The sequence below is a fragment of the Pelodiscus sinensis genome, chromosome 11, assembly GCF_052426305.1.
Source record: "Pelodiscus sinensis isolate ZL-2025 chromosome 11, ASM5242630v1, whole genome shotgun sequence".
NCBI classification, from domain to species: Eukaryota; Metazoa; Chordata; order Testudines; family Trionychidae; genus Pelodiscus; species Pelodiscus sinensis.
Window position 1 is genome coordinate 18,157,599 of NC_143062.1, and position 16,504 is coordinate 18,174,102.

Below are 16,504 nucleotides of genomic sequence, written 5' to 3' on the forward strand. Positions count from 1 at the left end.
GTGCTAGGGCTTCCCCTGCCCACCCAGCGCGCCTGCCTCCCTTGCTTGCCCAGCAGGAGAGTGGGCAAGACCCACACACTGACCCTGGCAGGATCACCAGGAGGGGGAAGACTGTAGGCAGAAGGGTGCGATTGTGTGAAGGGGGAGAGCTGAGTCTGCATGGGTGTTGTGAACACGTGCATTGGGCTGGGGCTGTGTAGGGGGGCTTTGGTGTGTTGTGTACGTGCGTGGCTGCCCATAGGTTTGCTGCCCCAGGTGAGGCTCTGCCTTCCCTCGGTGGGGGCTAGGCCCTGTAAAGCCTCTTCTGCAGCCTTAGCTACCAGTTGGGCCTTAAGACCTTTAAGAGCCAGACCCCAGGGGTCCACCCCTGCAGGAAGTCCCAGCCGGGCTGTCCAGACACATGGGAACTCCTGAGTGAGGGCACAGTGGGGTACACGGCCAGACTCGGGGGTGGGGGGCTCTGGGGCCATACCCGGTGCACAGGGCTGTGGGCATGGTGTGTACAGGGTGCCTGAGCGGGGGTGTGGATGAGCGTGCATATGGGGCAGCAGTGTCTCTTGCTGTTCAGAAGTGATGGGCTCTAATCGCTGTCACACACACCCCGGCAGAAATTGGCTCCATCTTTTATTCCACACTCCACCCCCCCCCCCCCCATCTACACCTTCTCTTGTGTGGGGGAGCCAAACGCACTGGACAGAAGGGGGAGGGGATGGAAGACATTAAAAATGGGGGGAAATTTCCCCCAGCTTTTGCAGGACCATTAACTATAGAGTCCCCCTCCCATTTGAGGGAGCAGGGAGAATAAAGGGTTAAAAGCCAAAAATTCCTACTGCATTTCAGATAAATAACCCTCCTCCTATGCGCCCCAGCCTCCACAAATCTTCCCCTCCCCCCAGAGGAGCGCTTCTTAAAGAGACAGTATCCAGCAGCCTCAAGAAGCAGACCAGCATGGTACAAAAGCAAAGGAGGATCTCCCCTTTTGGAGCCCCTCCCTAAGTCGTTAAAAATAAATATCCCCTAATGGAAGACTATTCTGATTTACTATTGCCCTGGAGAAGGGTGTGTCTCCTACACTGGGGGCTGGGATGGGGTAGGAGACTCCCCCCATCCAATTTAATCCCTGCCCCCCATGCACACAGGAAAGGTGCTACTGTCACTTTAAGACAACAGTCAGTATAACAGGTTGACGGTCAGGTATGGAGCAGCAGAGTCCAAAGAATAGGGTGGGGGGGCAATAGGGCCCCCAAAACTCCATCCACTGTTGGCGCTGTGCATCAGTCTGGAAGAAATTCTGTGATCATCCTGAGTTTTCAAATAATTTGCTAGTTTGGGGGGACTGGCCTGTGTCCCCCCAATTCCTGTAGGGTCCCCTTTCTCCACAGTGGACTTCAGCAAAGCAGCACCCAGAGCCAAGAGGCCACGGGAACAACAGGTCATGGGGAACCCCTCCCCCTAATACACACACACACACTCCAATAAATAACAGCAGGCACCAGCCCTCCCCAGCGCGCGTGCACACACACACATATCAGTCTTGGGGTAAAAACTGGCCCCTCTCCTCAGCCTTCTGTCAACGAGCGTGGAGTGGGCAGGGTGGGCATCGGTGCCCTGGTATCTGGCCCGCAGGCCTGGTCTGTTGGAAGCCCGTCTGACCAATTATTGCACACGCTCCTTTCCCTCCCTGCCCCGCCCTGAGATCGGTGGCCTGGCCCAGCCTGGGCCCCCTCACACCTCGGTCTCCACCCCTGTAAGCTTGAGCTTGGGGGTGAGGATGCGGGGCGTGACCCCCGCATTGAGATCTGTCTCGAACTCCAGCAGCTGCCCCATGAAGTTGAGGTTGGGCGAGATGATGGGGCGTTTGCCTTTGACGTACTTGTAGGCATCGCTCATGGTCATCAGCGTGTGCTTCATCAGGTAGGCGATGACGATGGTGGCTGAGCGCGAGACGCCAGCCTGGCAGTGAATCAGCACACCCTTCCCCCGCTGGTGTGCCTCCTCTGGTGGGGCGAGAGAGACGGGGGGTCAGTACAAAGCATGGGTTGGAACCATCTCTTTGCCATCCAGCCCTAAACATAGCCCTATACAACCCCCCTGCATCTTCCACTATCCCCTGAACCCCAAAACCTGCTACCCTACCCTCTGCACTCGACCCCCTGCACCTCCAAACCTGCTACCCTACCCTCTGCACTCGACCCCCTGCACCTCCAAACCTGCTACCCTACCCTCTGCACTTGACCCCCTGCACCCCCAGACCTGCTACCCTACCCTCTGCACTCGACCCCCTGCACCTCTAAACCTGCTACCCTACCCTCTGCACTCCGACCCCCTGCACTCCCAAACCTGCTACCCTGCCCTCTGCACTCCAACCCTCTGCACCCCCAGACCTGCTACCCTGCCCTCTGCACTCGACCCCCTGCACTCCCAAACCTGCTACCCTGCCCTCTGCACCCCCAGACCTGCTACCCTACCCTCTGCACTCTGACCCCATGCACCCCCAGACCTGCTACTCTATCCTCTGCACTCGACCCCCTGCACCCCCAAACCTGCTACCCTACCCTCTGCACTCTGACCCCATGCACCCCCAGACCTGCTACTCTATGCCCTCTGCACTCGACCCCCTGCACCCCCAGACCTGCTACCCTACCCTCTGCACTCTGACCCCCTGCACCCCCAGACCTGCTACCCTACCCTCTGCACTCCGACCCCCGGCACCCCCAGACCTGCTACCCTACCCTCTGCACTCCGACCCCCGGCACCCCCAGACCTGCTACCCTACCCTCTGCACTCGACCCCCTGCACCCCCAAACCTGCTACCCTACCCTCTGCACTCTGACCCCCTGCACCCCCAGACCTGCTACCCTACCCTCTGCACTCTGACCCCCGGCACCCCCAGACCTGCTACCCTACCCTCTGCACTCCGACCCCGCCACCCCCAGACCTGCTACCCTACCCTCTGCACTCTGACCCCCGGCACCCCCAGACCTGCTACCCTACCCTCTGCACTCGACCCCCTGCACCCCCAGACCTGCTACCCTACCCTCTGCACTCTGACCCCCTGCACCCCCAAACCTGCTACCCTACCCTCTGCACTCTGACCCCCGGCACCCCCAGACCTGCTACCCTACCCTCTGCACTCTGACCCCCGGCACCCCCAGACCTGCTACCCTACCCTCTGCACTCTGACCCCCGCCACCCCCAGACCTGCTACCCTACCCTCTGCACTCTGACCCCCGCCACCCCCAGACCTGCTACCCTACCCTCTGCACTCTGACCCCCGGCACCCCCAGACCTGCTACCCTACCCTCTGCACTCTGACCCCCGCCACCCCCAGACCTGCTACCCTACCCTCTGCACTCTGACCCCCGGCACCCCCAGACCTGCTACCCTACCCTCTGCACTCTGACCCCCGGCACCCCCAGACCTGCTACCCTACCCTCTGCACTCGACCCCCTGCACCCCCAGACCTGATACTTAGTCCCCTTCATTCCTCCAGCCCTGCTGTGTCCCCTCCCATGCAGGCCCATCTCATGGTGGGGACGGGCACAGTGTTCAGGAGGATGGTGCAGCCTCCCAACCCCTCCACCTCTGGGGACAACACCCTGCCCGGCACTGCCCTGCTCCCCAGAGCACCCCTGCTAGGCTCCCGCACCGATGAACTCGAAGGCCTCCTCGAAGTACTGGCGCAGGTCCTGGCGGCTGTTGTCGGTGGCGGGCAGGCGCTTGTAGCGCAGGCGCCCGCTGTGGGCATGGTAGAGCGGCAGATGGGTGGTGACGTTCAGCACGTGACCCACGTTGAGACTCAGCATCTGCTCCAGGTCCTGCGCGTCGCGCTCGTTGCCCAGGAACAGGAAGGGCAGGATGGGGCTCAACTCGGCACTCTCCAGGTCAGGGGTGAGGGGTGGCCCCCCGGGGTCCCCATCCAGCCCCTCCAGGGCTCCCCCAGCTTCCTCCAGCGGCTCTGAGGGCAGCACGGCCACACTCCCTGCAGGCAATGGCTCAGCATCACAGAAAGTACTTGGGCCCAAATGTAGACCTGCCCCGATCTGAACCCCCGAGTCCCCCAGCCTGTCCCCTCTGCTGCCCCAAACCCAGACACTCCACCTGACTCCCCAGCCACAGCACCCTAGCTTTGCCTTCCTCAGGGGTAACCATCCCTTAGAACCTCTGAAACTTAGCCTCTCCCCCGCCCCCCGCTCTGGCCCGAGCCTCTAGCTCAGACCTAACAACCTCCAGTTTTCTGAATCCTAAACTCAGAGCCTCCGGGAGTCTCCAGACTCCAGCCCTGCCTCATAACTCAGCTGTCCCTCAGCTCAACTCACAACCCTGGACCCTGCGACCCAGCCAGGTTGCAAACCTGCTGCCACCCAGACTTTTGGTGCCTATGTCCCTCCTTGCCCTGAACAGGCACCCCGTCCCTGACCTTCGACCCCAAACACCCCTAACACTGACTTTCAAGCACTGAACTCCCCTCACCCAGACTAACCCCCAGTCTCTGACCTTCTCCCCACAACCCTTCACCCCAAACTCTGAGCTGCACAAGGTTGGGGAGAGGAAAAGTGTTGACATTTTCTGTTCTGTTCACTGCCCTCCCCTCCCAGGGCCAGCACCTCCCAGCAGGATAAAATGTGGTGGGGTCCCTATGTGGGTCCAAGCTGGGGTGGGTTGTGAACATTGGGAGGAAGGGACTGGGAAGGGGGATGCTGGGAAGAGAGACACATGGGGAGGGGCTTGAGGGAAGGAGGTTGAAGGGGGGGGTCTCTGGGAGAAGGCAGGGCCAGTGGAATTAGCGGTGCTAGGGGCGGTAGCACCCCCAGATTAGATATAATCCCAGCTGCTCAATACCTGGCCCCCATCAAAACCAGGAGTCCCAGTTTTGTTCAGTGGCTGTCAGTGCCTTGCAGGGAACCAGAGAGGGGAGTGATGTCATGTCACCAGCTGGGCTGGGATCAATTCCGCTCAACAGGCTCAGAGCAGGTGGGAGAGGAGGGAGCCTAGACAGCTGCATTGACTGCCCCCCACCCTGTAACTCCACCATCTGTTCCCTCTGGATCCTGCTGGGATGAGGTCAGAGGGTCCTGTGCTGGGGCATGGCGGGAGGGCATGGGAGGGACAGGACGAGGTTTGGGACAAGAAGGGCAGGAAGGGTTCACTGCAGGAGTTGCAGGATCTGGGGGTCAAACCTGGGAGAGGGGAGGGTGCATTGGGAAGGGTGAGTCCTGGGGACTTGTGGGGGGTGGATCTCTCTCCAGCCCTAGGAATCCCTGTGAGAAGCCCTGTCAGGTCTCAGCCAGGACAGGTTTTCTCTTCTCCCCTCTGTGCACCCACTCCCCTGACTCCCCCCCCCCACACACATCCAACCCCCTGAGGCCTCCAGGGGCTGGGGCACCATGTCCACCACAGCCTGCCCCCTTAGCAGCACCATCACCCCCCATGCCCACCTACCTCTCCTGCCCTGCACCTCCTTATTGAGTGAGTCCAACATGAGGTGGAGATTCTGGGCAGGCAGGGTTTTGGGGGGCTCAGGAGGGGCCAGAGGGACAGGGGTCTCCCCCGCTGCGGCACAGCAGCCGTTCTGCTGCTCCTTGGGCCAGAGGCGCTGCAGGGAGTCGTGGGGGTCCTTGGAGGCCATGAAATCCAGCATGGCCAGCTTGCCCTGCTGGAGGCGCCGCCTGCCAGCTGCGTCCGACACACTGAAGTGCATGGCGCCCTGCAGCTGGCTCTTGGTGTACTGCACCAGGTTGCGGCAATCCAGGATCAGGGGCGCCCCCTGCTGCTGGGTGCGGGAGCGGCTCATCTTCTTGGCCAGCTCCTCAGGCCAGATGGTGCGCACACTGTAATCATCCTCGTCGTAGCTGGAGGGGGACGAGCTCCGGGCTGGGGGGTCGTAGGCCACGATGGGGTCGCTGCTGCAGAAGCTGCAGGAGGAGCTGACCGACTTGACCGAGGGGTTGCATGCCAGGCAGGCCAGGGACTTGAGGGCTGATGGGGTGCAGGGCAAGCACCCCAGTTTCTTGACTGAGGGCGGGGAGCAGCTAAGAGAGGCCAGGCTAGAGTGGCAAGACAGGCACCCCAGGGAGCGTAGCCCCGGCTTGGGGCTGGCATCGTCGCAGCGCATCAAGCGCCAGCAGCCGCGGCAGCTGCCTTTCAAGGGGTGCATGGTGCCGGCGCCGGGGCTGGAGAGGCGGGAGGAAGTGGGTGATGGGGTGTCCCGCCCGGCCGGTCGTGAGTTTTCTTTAAAGCAGCGTTTCTTGAGCTTGGCTTGAGGCAGCAGCACCTTGAACTCCGGCCCCCCACAGGATCTGTTGCCGCCCTGCTGGAGGTCGAGCTGCAGAGAGAGGTTGCGCTCGCGTGTCCGGCTCTGCCCGGCCCCCACCGTCAGCTTAATATCAATGGTGTGGGAATGTGGAGGCAGGAGGCAGGCCGGGGGCTCCTGGTAGGGTGGGGCAGCCCCCGTGCGGTCCTTAGGGGGTGGGTGGCTCGGGGGTCTCTGTGCCCGCGGCGACAGAAGTGGCTTGTCGGCAGGGAAGCTGTGGTTCAGGCGCAAAGCCAAGGTCTTGGGGCGCTGGAGGATGGAGAGACGGTCTTCCAGGGGTGACGGAGGCATTGGGAAGGGTGACCTGAGGAGAGGGGAGAGAGGGGGACAGGGGGCTGTGAGATCCTAAGGGGGCACAAAGGGCTGATCCCCACACCAGCAATCCTCCCCCCCGCTCTGCAGGCCTCCCCAAACTGCACCCTGTGCATCACCCCTGGACTGAGATGCAGCAAACTCGTTTTGCACCCTCCCAATAGCTTTTTAACCCTTCACATACTGGCTTTGACATTTCAGGTGACTGGCGCCCTACTGGCTTTGCTGTTCAATAGTCCCTGCCAAAGGCATCTGCACCCCAGTGCTGGGATCCCCGTATAAACCAGAGGTACTGGGCGGGGGAAGGGGAGACAGAGCAGCTGCGTTAGGGTTGCTCTAGGCAAGCCCTCCGGATCCAAGCTCCTAATTGCAGATTTTCTCCCCCCCCCCCCTCCATTTTGGTGCCTTATCAGTTCCAAACAGCCCCTGCTCCCTGAGGCTGTCAGACTCCAAGAGGCCAATTCATCTCCCTTCTCTGCACCAGCCAAGATTAAACTCCCCCTGCCATGTGCCTTGTGGGCTCAAGCAACCTGCAGCCCCACCTTGCCCACACAGCCGGGGCACAGGGCTCTTGGTGGGGAGCATATCCCATTGGGGCCATGAAGGGATCTTGTGGGAAATTACACTCTGTGCCCCGACCCCCACATGCCTCCCCTTCACACACGCCCGCCCACCAGCCCCACACAGCCCTTCCCTGGCCCCCTTAGCGATTCCTTAACCTCCCCTTTCTCCCCGTGTCCCAGGGATGGTCCATCCCCCTCCATTGCCACCCCTCTCCAGCCCCTCCCCATGGTCTCTGCTGTCCCCACACTTCTTGTGTCAGTATCCCCAGGACTCTGCTCTCCAGCTCCCCACCTGGCCAGCCCCAGAGCACTCTCCCCCCAGGACAGCAGCGCTACTCTCAAGTGGGGTGACAGGGCCAGCTATTGCCATCCGCACCCCTGGCAGCAGAGAGAATGGGAGGGACAGACCTGTGGGAACAGGGGGTTCCCCCCATTCCAGTGGAGTGCCTGTGCCCCTTCAGCCTAGGATCCCCCCCGAACCCACCAGGGGCTGTTGAGGGCTGCAGGGCCTGGGCTTGAGCCACTCTTAAGTACCCCCACATGCACCCGCCCAAGGGGACAGCCATGCACACTCACAGCTGTGCATAGCCCTACAGGCTCACACACTCCACACTCAGCCACAGGTGTGCACAGGTCCATGCTTGCACGTGTTCTCACACACACACACACACACACACACACACACACACACACACAGGTGCATGCTCCTAATACTCATGCTCATTTGAATGCACACACTTTTGCAAACTTACACACACACGCTCCTCTGGCTCTTGCCTCCATGCACACGCGCATTTGTACTCATGGAAACACGCGTGCTCACATCGGTGCATACTAATACCAGAGCACGCTTCATCAGTGCACACTCCTGCTGATGCACACGCACCTCCATGTACGTACAGGCACGCTTACATCAGAGCACACTGAGTGGTGCACGCTCAGCCTAATGCAGGCTCACCCATGCACACTCATGCCCACATGCTCTGCTCTTTAGCTGGCAAACCAGGTCCCTGGGGCAGCATGTTCAGTCCCTCCGACAAGAAAAAGCACGGCTCTGCTAAAAATACCCAGCTGAGCTCAGGGGCTGGCAGCGCCCGAGAGGGGCTTGTGCTTCCTCAGGTTACCACCCAGGGTGAGCTCACCAGCTGGCCCCAAAAGTGCTGTGCTGGGCAGAGTGAGGCAGGAGGGCAGGGGACTGTTCAGGCAGCTGTCCCCATCTCTGTCAGCAGGGGGCACTTCTAGCCTCATGAATCAAAGCAACCCCAGCTCTTGGGGATAGGGGGCGGGATCCTTGGCCACCCCACCTCAGGATGTGGTACCCACTGCAGTAAAAGTTCCCTGCAGATTCGGACTGGGGAAAGGGCCGTTCTCCCACCAGTGAAAATTCTGATTAGCTAGGGTCCAGGCTTAGGGTTAGGGTTAGGGTTTTCTAGCTGGAAGGGTGGTGCAGCTGCTCCTGCCCCAATGCCTCTCCCCACCTTACTGCTACAAGGTTCTCCTGTCCCTAGACTCCCCTCCAACTCCTGTCCCCATGCCACTCCTCCTGCTCCCATACCCCCAGTCCTGCCCTCCCTCTTCCTGCACCGCCCCTCGCCAAGTCAGGCTACAGCCCCCATTCCATAGCGCTAGTTTACCTTCTCCCACATTTTGCCCCATTCCAAGATGGGAAATACTCCAAGTGATGGCAGCAAGTGGCTCTTTGGTGAGCAGCTGCCTGTCCCTAAGGTAGAGATTGGGGTAATGAACAAGAGCCTGAGGTGGTTGTGTGTCTGTGTGTGTCAGGGTACTTTATCGTGTGTGTGCACATGTGCACTATGGGATATGTATTTGTACAAGCTTTTGTACATCGTGTGCAGTTCTGTGCATGGTAGGGTGTGAGCGTGCACTAATGTGAGTTGAGTGTGCATCTCTGTGAGCTTTGGTATGCTATCCTGTGCAAATCTCTGTTTATGCACTTGTGCATGTTGTGGCAAATATATATTCTGGTGGATGTGGACACTTTGCAAGCTTTGGCACACTGGGAAATGGGAGCTGTGATAAGGCTAGGTTGTGATGGTGAGGGAGCGTGTGCAAGCTTTGCATATTGTATGTGGGTCTATGTATGCATTTGTGCAAGCTTCATAGCTGATTGTGGGTGTCTATTTATGCAGGCATGGACATGGGTGTGTGTCACAGCACAGGTGAGTTCAATCATGCATGGTCCTCTAGCAGCTATTTCCACACTGGTGTGTGAGATGGGAGTGTAAAGCTCAGGAGCCCATTGGCCAGCCCCAGAAGTGCCACCAATAACTCCCCTCCTGAGCCCCTCAATATGGTATCACAACCCAAAAATAACCCCTTGTGTCAGTGCAGCGCTGAGCGCAGCGTGGGCACAAGCTCCCTGTAAGGTCACAGCTGGCCAGGCTGACAATACCCCCTCCTGCCTGGGTGCTAAGCCATGAACCCAGTTACCACTTGCAGCTAGTAGGATCCCACTCAGCCCCCTCCACAGCCTGACATCACGCTTGTCCTGCACCCCTAGTCTGGCACTGCCACCTGTTCCCCCCACTGTGGCATTGCTCCCTATCTCCCCAGTCAGCCATGGCCTCCCCAGCCTGGCTTCACCCCACACCCATCCGCCCAAGTGCCCATTCCCCTGCCTCTTGCATTGTCCTCAGTCCGCTCCAGCCTGGCATCGCGCCACATCTCCCCAACTTACCATCAACCCCCCAGCCTGGCATCACTGCCCATCCCCTCCTATCCTGGCACCATGCTCCCATACACCCCAGCTTGGCATCACCGCCCATCCCCTCCTATCCTGGCACCATGCTCCCATACACCCCAGCCTGGCATCACCTTCCAGCCCCTCCTATCCTGGCACTATGGTCCCACCCCCCACCCTTAGTCTGGCATCCCTGCCTGGAGCGGGAGCCCGTCTGTCACCCATGATCGCGGCTCCAGCCTTCCCCTCCCACGCACCCCAAAGCTCTGCCGTAGCAAGCTGCGCTGCCAGTCCCCACAAGCCGTGCTGGCCTGTCCCCGCTCCCCGCTCCCTCCTTCCCCGGAGCCCCGTTCAGACAGCAGGATCCCCCGCCATCCCGGCTGCCAGCCGCCACCGTGGACAGCTTCACCCTCCCCTGCCGCCGACCGGCCCTCTGCCCCAGCTGCCCCCATCAGCGCCCTGCGCCCCCGCTCCAGGTGTGCGCCCCCGGCCCCCAAATGTGTTACAACGCACCGTCCAGCTGCTGCCGGCTAGGACCCCCTGCGCCGGGGGTCACCGCTTTCAGGGCTGTCTCCTCTCCCTCCCCCCGCACCCCCGTTCGCCCCACCTCCAAATCTTTGCACCCTCGTCCACAAAGCGCTGCGCCCTCCCCCCGCGGGTTTGCACCCCGGCACCTGGAGCCAGCCAGATGCTGCTCCCCTTGGCCCGGAATCTTCCCTTCCCCAAACAAATCCCCCGGGCAGAGGCAGCCCCGTGCCAAGCCCACCGCGCACTGAGTGCCAATCAGAGCCCCCCATCTCCCCAGGGCACAGGGTACCCAGGCACCCTCTTACCTGCATCAGATCCCTGCACTGGGGCTCCAGCCCATGTGGGCTGAGGGTAGGGGGGTCCTTGGAAGCCAGCCCCTGCGTCCCCCCAGTGCCCAGGCAGGTTCCACCCCCCAAGTTGCTTATTTACTCCCCCCCACCCCCACCACTATCTGGTGCTGAAGCTTTGCTTTGGTGGGAGGGGGAGCCGGGGGAGGAGGGGCTAAGGGGTGACATCATCTGTAGCCAATGAGAGAGAGCCCGGATCTCCGGGATGGTTAGACACAGAGTAGCACGTGACCCAAGCTGGTTTCATTGTGAAAGGAAGGAGTCCCCTTGGCTCTGTCTGTCTGTCTGTCTGTGCACGGCGGCAGGCGCTGGAGAAACACATGGAGAACGACCTATCTGCCTAATCCCATATAGCCATAGATCCATCCAGCTCATAGACAGCAACCAATCTAACCCACAGGTCCCCTAGGTCCATCCATCCAAGTCGATTTATTCATTCATCCCCCACACATCCATCTAACCAGATCTCCATTCAACCCTCCACGTGTATTTATGTACCTATCAATGCCCATTCACCAGCTATCTGTTCCTGCACACATCCATCCAGATCTGGCTATCTATCCATCCCTGGACACATACCCATCTATTCCCATAAAATCTATCTGGTATCCTTCTGTCTATCTATCACTATCCATGCTCCTCCCCACACCTTTTTCCTTACTGTGGTGTTTCCCATGGCAACATATTTTGTTTCAATTTTATAACTATCACTCTCCCTCCCTGAAAGGTTTACAGCTGGGAAAACTGAGGCAGTGTGAGAAGGAAGAGCCTTGTGCTGAGTATTATGCTGTGTGTCTGCAGCAGGGCTGGGAGGAGAACTCAGGAGAAGTCCTATAAATGCTTCATTACAAAGTGTGAGGGGCAGGGTGGCTTAAATGAATTTAGCAAAAAACTCTGAGATCCAGGAGGAGTCAGTACATTAGCATAATGCCTCTTGGTGTCTCCATCCCTAAACTCACTGCTAGGAGCCATCTGTCTGTCCATCCCCAGTAGTACAGGCTTATATCTGAGCTTCCCAGGGACAGTAGGAGTCATATGAGTAAGAAATTTAACAGAATAGTTGGACCTGGATCCTTTGCAGCCCTTGATTCACAACACATCTCCCTTGCCACCCTGCCATGCTGAATGGGAGGGTGGGGCACTGTGGGCCTAGTGTGCAAATACATTGTGCTTGTTTTGCACACCCACTGAATCCCAAATCCAGGCAAGCCACACCCACTGCACACAGCAAACAGATACCAATCCCTGCTCACACCAACACCATGCCATGCTCTGCTGCCCCGAGCATGCTCCACAGGGCAGCACAGGCAGCTTTGCCTTTGCATATCAGTGCCTTTGATGTGAATGCTATTTTCCCTCCCGCTGACATCTCAGGGGTGGACTTTAGCACAGGTGTGGTGGATGACTCCATAGCAGTTACTCACTGAGTGACACATACCTGGGCGGGGACATGGCCAGCCTGGAACTGGCTCAACAAGAAACTCCTTGAGCCAAAGCCAACAAGTTTGTTGGTGAGGTCATGAGGGTGGCAGGGGAGACTCAGACAGCACAAGGTCAGGGGCCAGATCCCCAGCTGGTGTAAACTGGCCACAGTTCCACTGGCATCAATGGGAACTAATGCTCCAAACTGTGTTTCTTTATTGTCTACTGATTTATACGTGTGTGGGCTCGCACGTTGAAGAACCCCTTTCTAGGGAGTGGGGACCCTTCCCACTAGTCTCTAGGCCTGCCACTCCAATCTCTCTGGGGCAGCAGCACCCCAGAGCCAGAGCTGCCTCCATACAGAACCTAACAGCCTGGCCTACCTGGACTAGTCCCATGGGCAGAGCTGGTGCGGGGCAGCGTTTCCAGGCTCTGGCTCTTCTAAAACTTCTTTCAGGAGCAGTCATGTTTCAGGAGTGCTTGCATTGTCCTTTGCACTGGCACTGCTGTGGGAGCGCCCCCCTCAACCTCCCAGGGTGCCTTTCCACACCTATGAGTCACCCGGGTTGATCACAGTCCTGCCCATGTCCACGAGCTAAAGGGGCTTTCCTAGAATTGGCTCCTAGGGGATTTCAAGGAGGAAAGTAGAGAACCAGGCACTATACACTCACTACGACACCCAGCTCAGTTCAAGGGGCCATGCATGTCTGGACCAGATCCTGGGATTAGGTGCAAATTTGTTAGGACTCCAGAGTTATGTCCATAGGTGGAGGGAGAGCAGAATGGGGCATGCTGCCTGGATGGGGAGGGTAATGATGTGGAATCCCTATCACTGATCTGATCCACTGGAAGCCTATTCCAGAGCTAGCCCTACAATTAGACAGATGTCCCTAATACGTGTGTGTATTTGGGTAGGGTATGTGTGCATAGGAGCATGTGGATGCATGGCTGTGAGGCAGGAGTATGCATGCAGGGTAAGTATACATGTAAACATATCTGTGTATGTACAGACATGCAGTCTTGCCCTGGGCCAGGCTGATCCCCCAACCCTATAGCTCTGTGCTAGGTCTGTGCAGTTGAGAGTCGGGGGTTGTTTCAGCAGTGTGTTTGTGCATGTCACAGGGGCACTCTCTAGAGATGCAGAGTCAGACCCACTGTGCACTACCCAGCTGGGCTCATCCACAGAGATCCCACTCCGGGGTCCCAGGGATGAAGTCATCAGCAGCCAATCAGAATGGGTCACTCACGTGCTGAGTTGAAAATCTCTTTCATAATTCTGCAGTGGGCTGGGAGAAGGAGGATTCTCTTGGGACTGTTCCATTGTCACAGCTAAACAAGAGGGGTGGGGGGAGAATGGGACCAACTAACCATTATAACACACATCTGGGGTCTTTGTCTCGCTATCAGATTCGCTCTCCTGCCCTTAGGGAGTCAGGACTGGTTCTATTCACAGCTCTGGAAGGACAGTGGGATCTAGTGGTTGGAGCCAGGGGCAAATGGGGGGCAGATTCCTGGTTCCCCAGTTCAGGGAGGGGAGTTTAGTGGGCTAGAGTGGTGGGGCTGGGAGTGAGGACTCCTGGGTTGCTGTTCCCTGTGTTGCAGAGAGTGGGGTCTAAGTGGGCTGGGGTGGGGTCTGAGCACCAGAACTCCTGCGTTCTATTCCTGATTCTGGAGTAGAGTAAGGTGCAGCCACAGCTCCTCCTGCTCTAACTATGAGATCCCAATTTCATCTGAGAGCTAGAAACAAAACCCTGACACTCAGCCCCATTCTCCCCCTGCTTATTTTGTCACATGCACTGTTTGTAAGCTCTGCTTTGTTACTGAGGCCAGCAGCGGCTGCATAAGCTTATTTCTAATGACCCAGTAGTTATTGAACTCGCACTATAAACAGCTTTTGCTACCACTGACTTGGGGGTGGAGAGTGGAATCTGGAGTCTTTCTTTTTAGGGGGCACTAGCTCTGATTCAGCCTCTGGATGGGGGACTGGAAGGCTAAGAGGGAAGGGAATAGGATATAGTGGATCATCTTAGATGGACAGGATGGCAGCAGTTTCTGGGAATCCTTGGAGGTGCCAACTGAGATGCAGCAGGGCATGTGCTGTTTTAGAGAATCCTGGGAAGGAGGATGTGGCGACAGGTCAGCCCTGCAGGTATCTGCCCCCCCCACTCCCCGCACCTTGCTCCAAGCATGGAGGGAGATTGCTGAAATAAGTGACTTGCCCCACCCACGCATTATCCGGTCGATCTCTGACGCCATCAATCTCTCTGCAGCCAGAAAAAAATCTATCCTGTCCCCTGTGCTGAGAACATGAGCATTTCCCCCCCCAACCCACGTGACAGCACTGCCCCCCTGCACAGAGCTGCCTCCCCCACAATACAACTGCCCCCTCACCCACAGCACCCCAGCCCTTGCACATTATAGTGCTGCCTCCCCATCTATGACAGAATTTCTTCCCTCCCACCCCCTGGCACTGCTGCTTCCCATCCTCTGGTGTGCTGCTGTCATTCCCTCCCCTCCCAGCCAGCCCTTCACGGTCCCAATCCTTGGGAGCAGATACAGCTAAATAACTGCTCCCAGTCGGACTTATGGGCCTTTCCAGCCTGGTATCCCTCCCTCCCTCCACTCCACTCCACTCCACTACCGGGATGATTTCGTTGGGGCTAGTCCTGCTTTGGGCAGGGGGCTGGACTCGATGACCTCCTGAGGTCTCTTCCAGCCCTGGGATTCTATGAGTCTATGACCCTGGAGCAGACTACTGGGCCCCCGTAGGTTCTTCCATCCCCCATAATGTACCTGTCTGGCAGGCCAGTGCTGCAGGTGTGCTAGTGGGACTTTCCTTCCAGAGCCTTAACTGGGATGACCCTGGTGGTACCAAGTACACATGGGCAGTCGGAGGGGATAGCAGAGTGGGTGCCAGCAGGGGGGCAAGGAGCTGGCATGTCAGGTGACAAGGCACATCCTGGCTCACAGTGGGTGGTAACAGCCTTTTCTTACCTTGCATCTTTGCTTCTCAAGCACATGAGCAGGGCATGTGTGCACAGGCTGGCACAGGGTGGGGCAGGAGGATGACTGGATAGTAGCTGGCATCTGCAGAGGTTTAAATGCAAGGAGGAGCATGTGGCTTAATAATTCCCCCGCTCCAGCTGAGAGTCAGGTGCTGCCTTGCAGCTGGGACACAGTGCTGCTGCCACCCTGCCCTCTAATGGGTATCGACACAGACACCGTGTGGGTGGCAATCAGCTGACCTGCCCGTAGGGGATCCATCAACACCACTCCCTGCGAAGGCCTGGGATGTGCCAGCGGCAGGATTTAAAGCAGGCAACACAGGAGGGGATGGGATTCAGATTAACAAAGTGCAAAGCCCGTAGATGCAGCCACCTCTGGAGCAAAGCTTAGGGCTGTTGATACAGTGAGGGAGACCTTGCCTGGTGCTGAGATGCAGCTGCCTCCGGAGTGGGTCACAGGGACTGTTTAACAGCCAAGGGTACAAAGTGAGGAAGACTTGAGGAGGTGGATCCCAGCTGCAGTTAGGCCAGGACACAGGGCTTAACCCTACTGTGTTGTCATTCATTTGACTAGGATATACCCACCTGGTCCCAGAAACCACCTGCCCAAAGCTGCACAGCAGGTTTAACCATTTACTTATGTCATTACCCAGAATGTTTTGCAGGAGAAGATTCTAGATGGCCCAAATCCCACTCCCCTTGCTGTGCTGTGCCTCCCCAGAGCTGGCTGCATCTCAGCTATGGCATGGGGAGAAAGACTAATACTTGCATAGTATATGACTTATTACCCCAGGCCTGCTGTCATGCAGGTGAAGAACAGCATGGCTGTGTCTAGACTGGCAAGTTTTTCTGCAAAATCATGTGATTTTGTGGAAAAACTTGCCAGCTGTCTACACTGGCCATTTGAATTTCCGCAAGAACACTGACGATCTCATGTAAGATCGTCAGTGTTCTTGCGGAAATACTGTGCTGCTCCCGTTTGGGCAAAAGCCCTCTTGCGCAAATGATTTGCGCAAGAGGGCCAGTGTAAACAGCACAGTACTGTTTTCCGCAAAAAAGCCCCGATCGCGAAAATGGTGATCGGGGCTTTTTTGCGGAAAACCGCGTCTAGATTGGCCATGGACGCTTTTCCGCAAAAAGTGCTTTTGCGGAAAAGCGTCCTGCCAATCTAGATGCGATTTTCTGAAAATGCTTTTAACGGAAAACTTTTCCGTTAAAAGCATTTTCGGAAAATCATGCCAGTGTAGACATAGCCCATGTGTATTGCTGTCTTCGTTCATGTTGCCATTGCTAGTGGCAATCCTGGATATGTT

General features: G+C 57.9%; 1 protein-coding gene across 1 annotated transcript; it reads right to left on the reverse strand.

Moving 5' to 3' along the window:
- Positions 1-632: 632 nt before the first annotated feature.
- LOC102460830 (dual specificity protein phosphatase 10-like) lies at positions 633-10,895 on the reverse strand. Its single transcript, XM_006125055.5, has 4 exons — positions 10,723-10,895; positions 5,443-6,617; positions 3,650-3,982; positions 633-1,997 (listed from the first exon to the last, which is right to left on the reverse strand). The coding sequence occupies exons 2-4, from the start codon at positions 6,602-6,604 to the stop codon at positions 1,726-1,728; spliced, it is 1,767 nt and encodes a 588-aa protein (XP_006125117.3). The 5' UTR covers positions 6,605-6,617; positions 10,723-10,895; the 3' UTR covers positions 633-1,725.
- Positions 10,896-16,504: the final 5,609 nt, after the last annotated feature.

Excerpts from the sequence above, each read along its gene's own strand:
- LOC102460830 (XM_006125055.5), bottom strand. The coding sequence starts at position 6,604 with ATGCCTCCGTCACCCCTGGAAGACCGTCTCTCCATCCTCCAGCGCCCC. Across the intron at positions 3,983-5,442 it reads GGAGGTGCAGGGCAGGAGAG|GGAGTGTGGCCGTGCTGCCC; the intron begins GTAGGTGGGCAT and ends CATTGCCTGCAG. Across the intron at positions 1,998-3,649 it reads GGAGGCCTTCGAGTTCATCG|AGGAGGCACACCAGCGGGGG; the intron begins GTGCGGGAGCCT and ends TCGCCCCACCAG.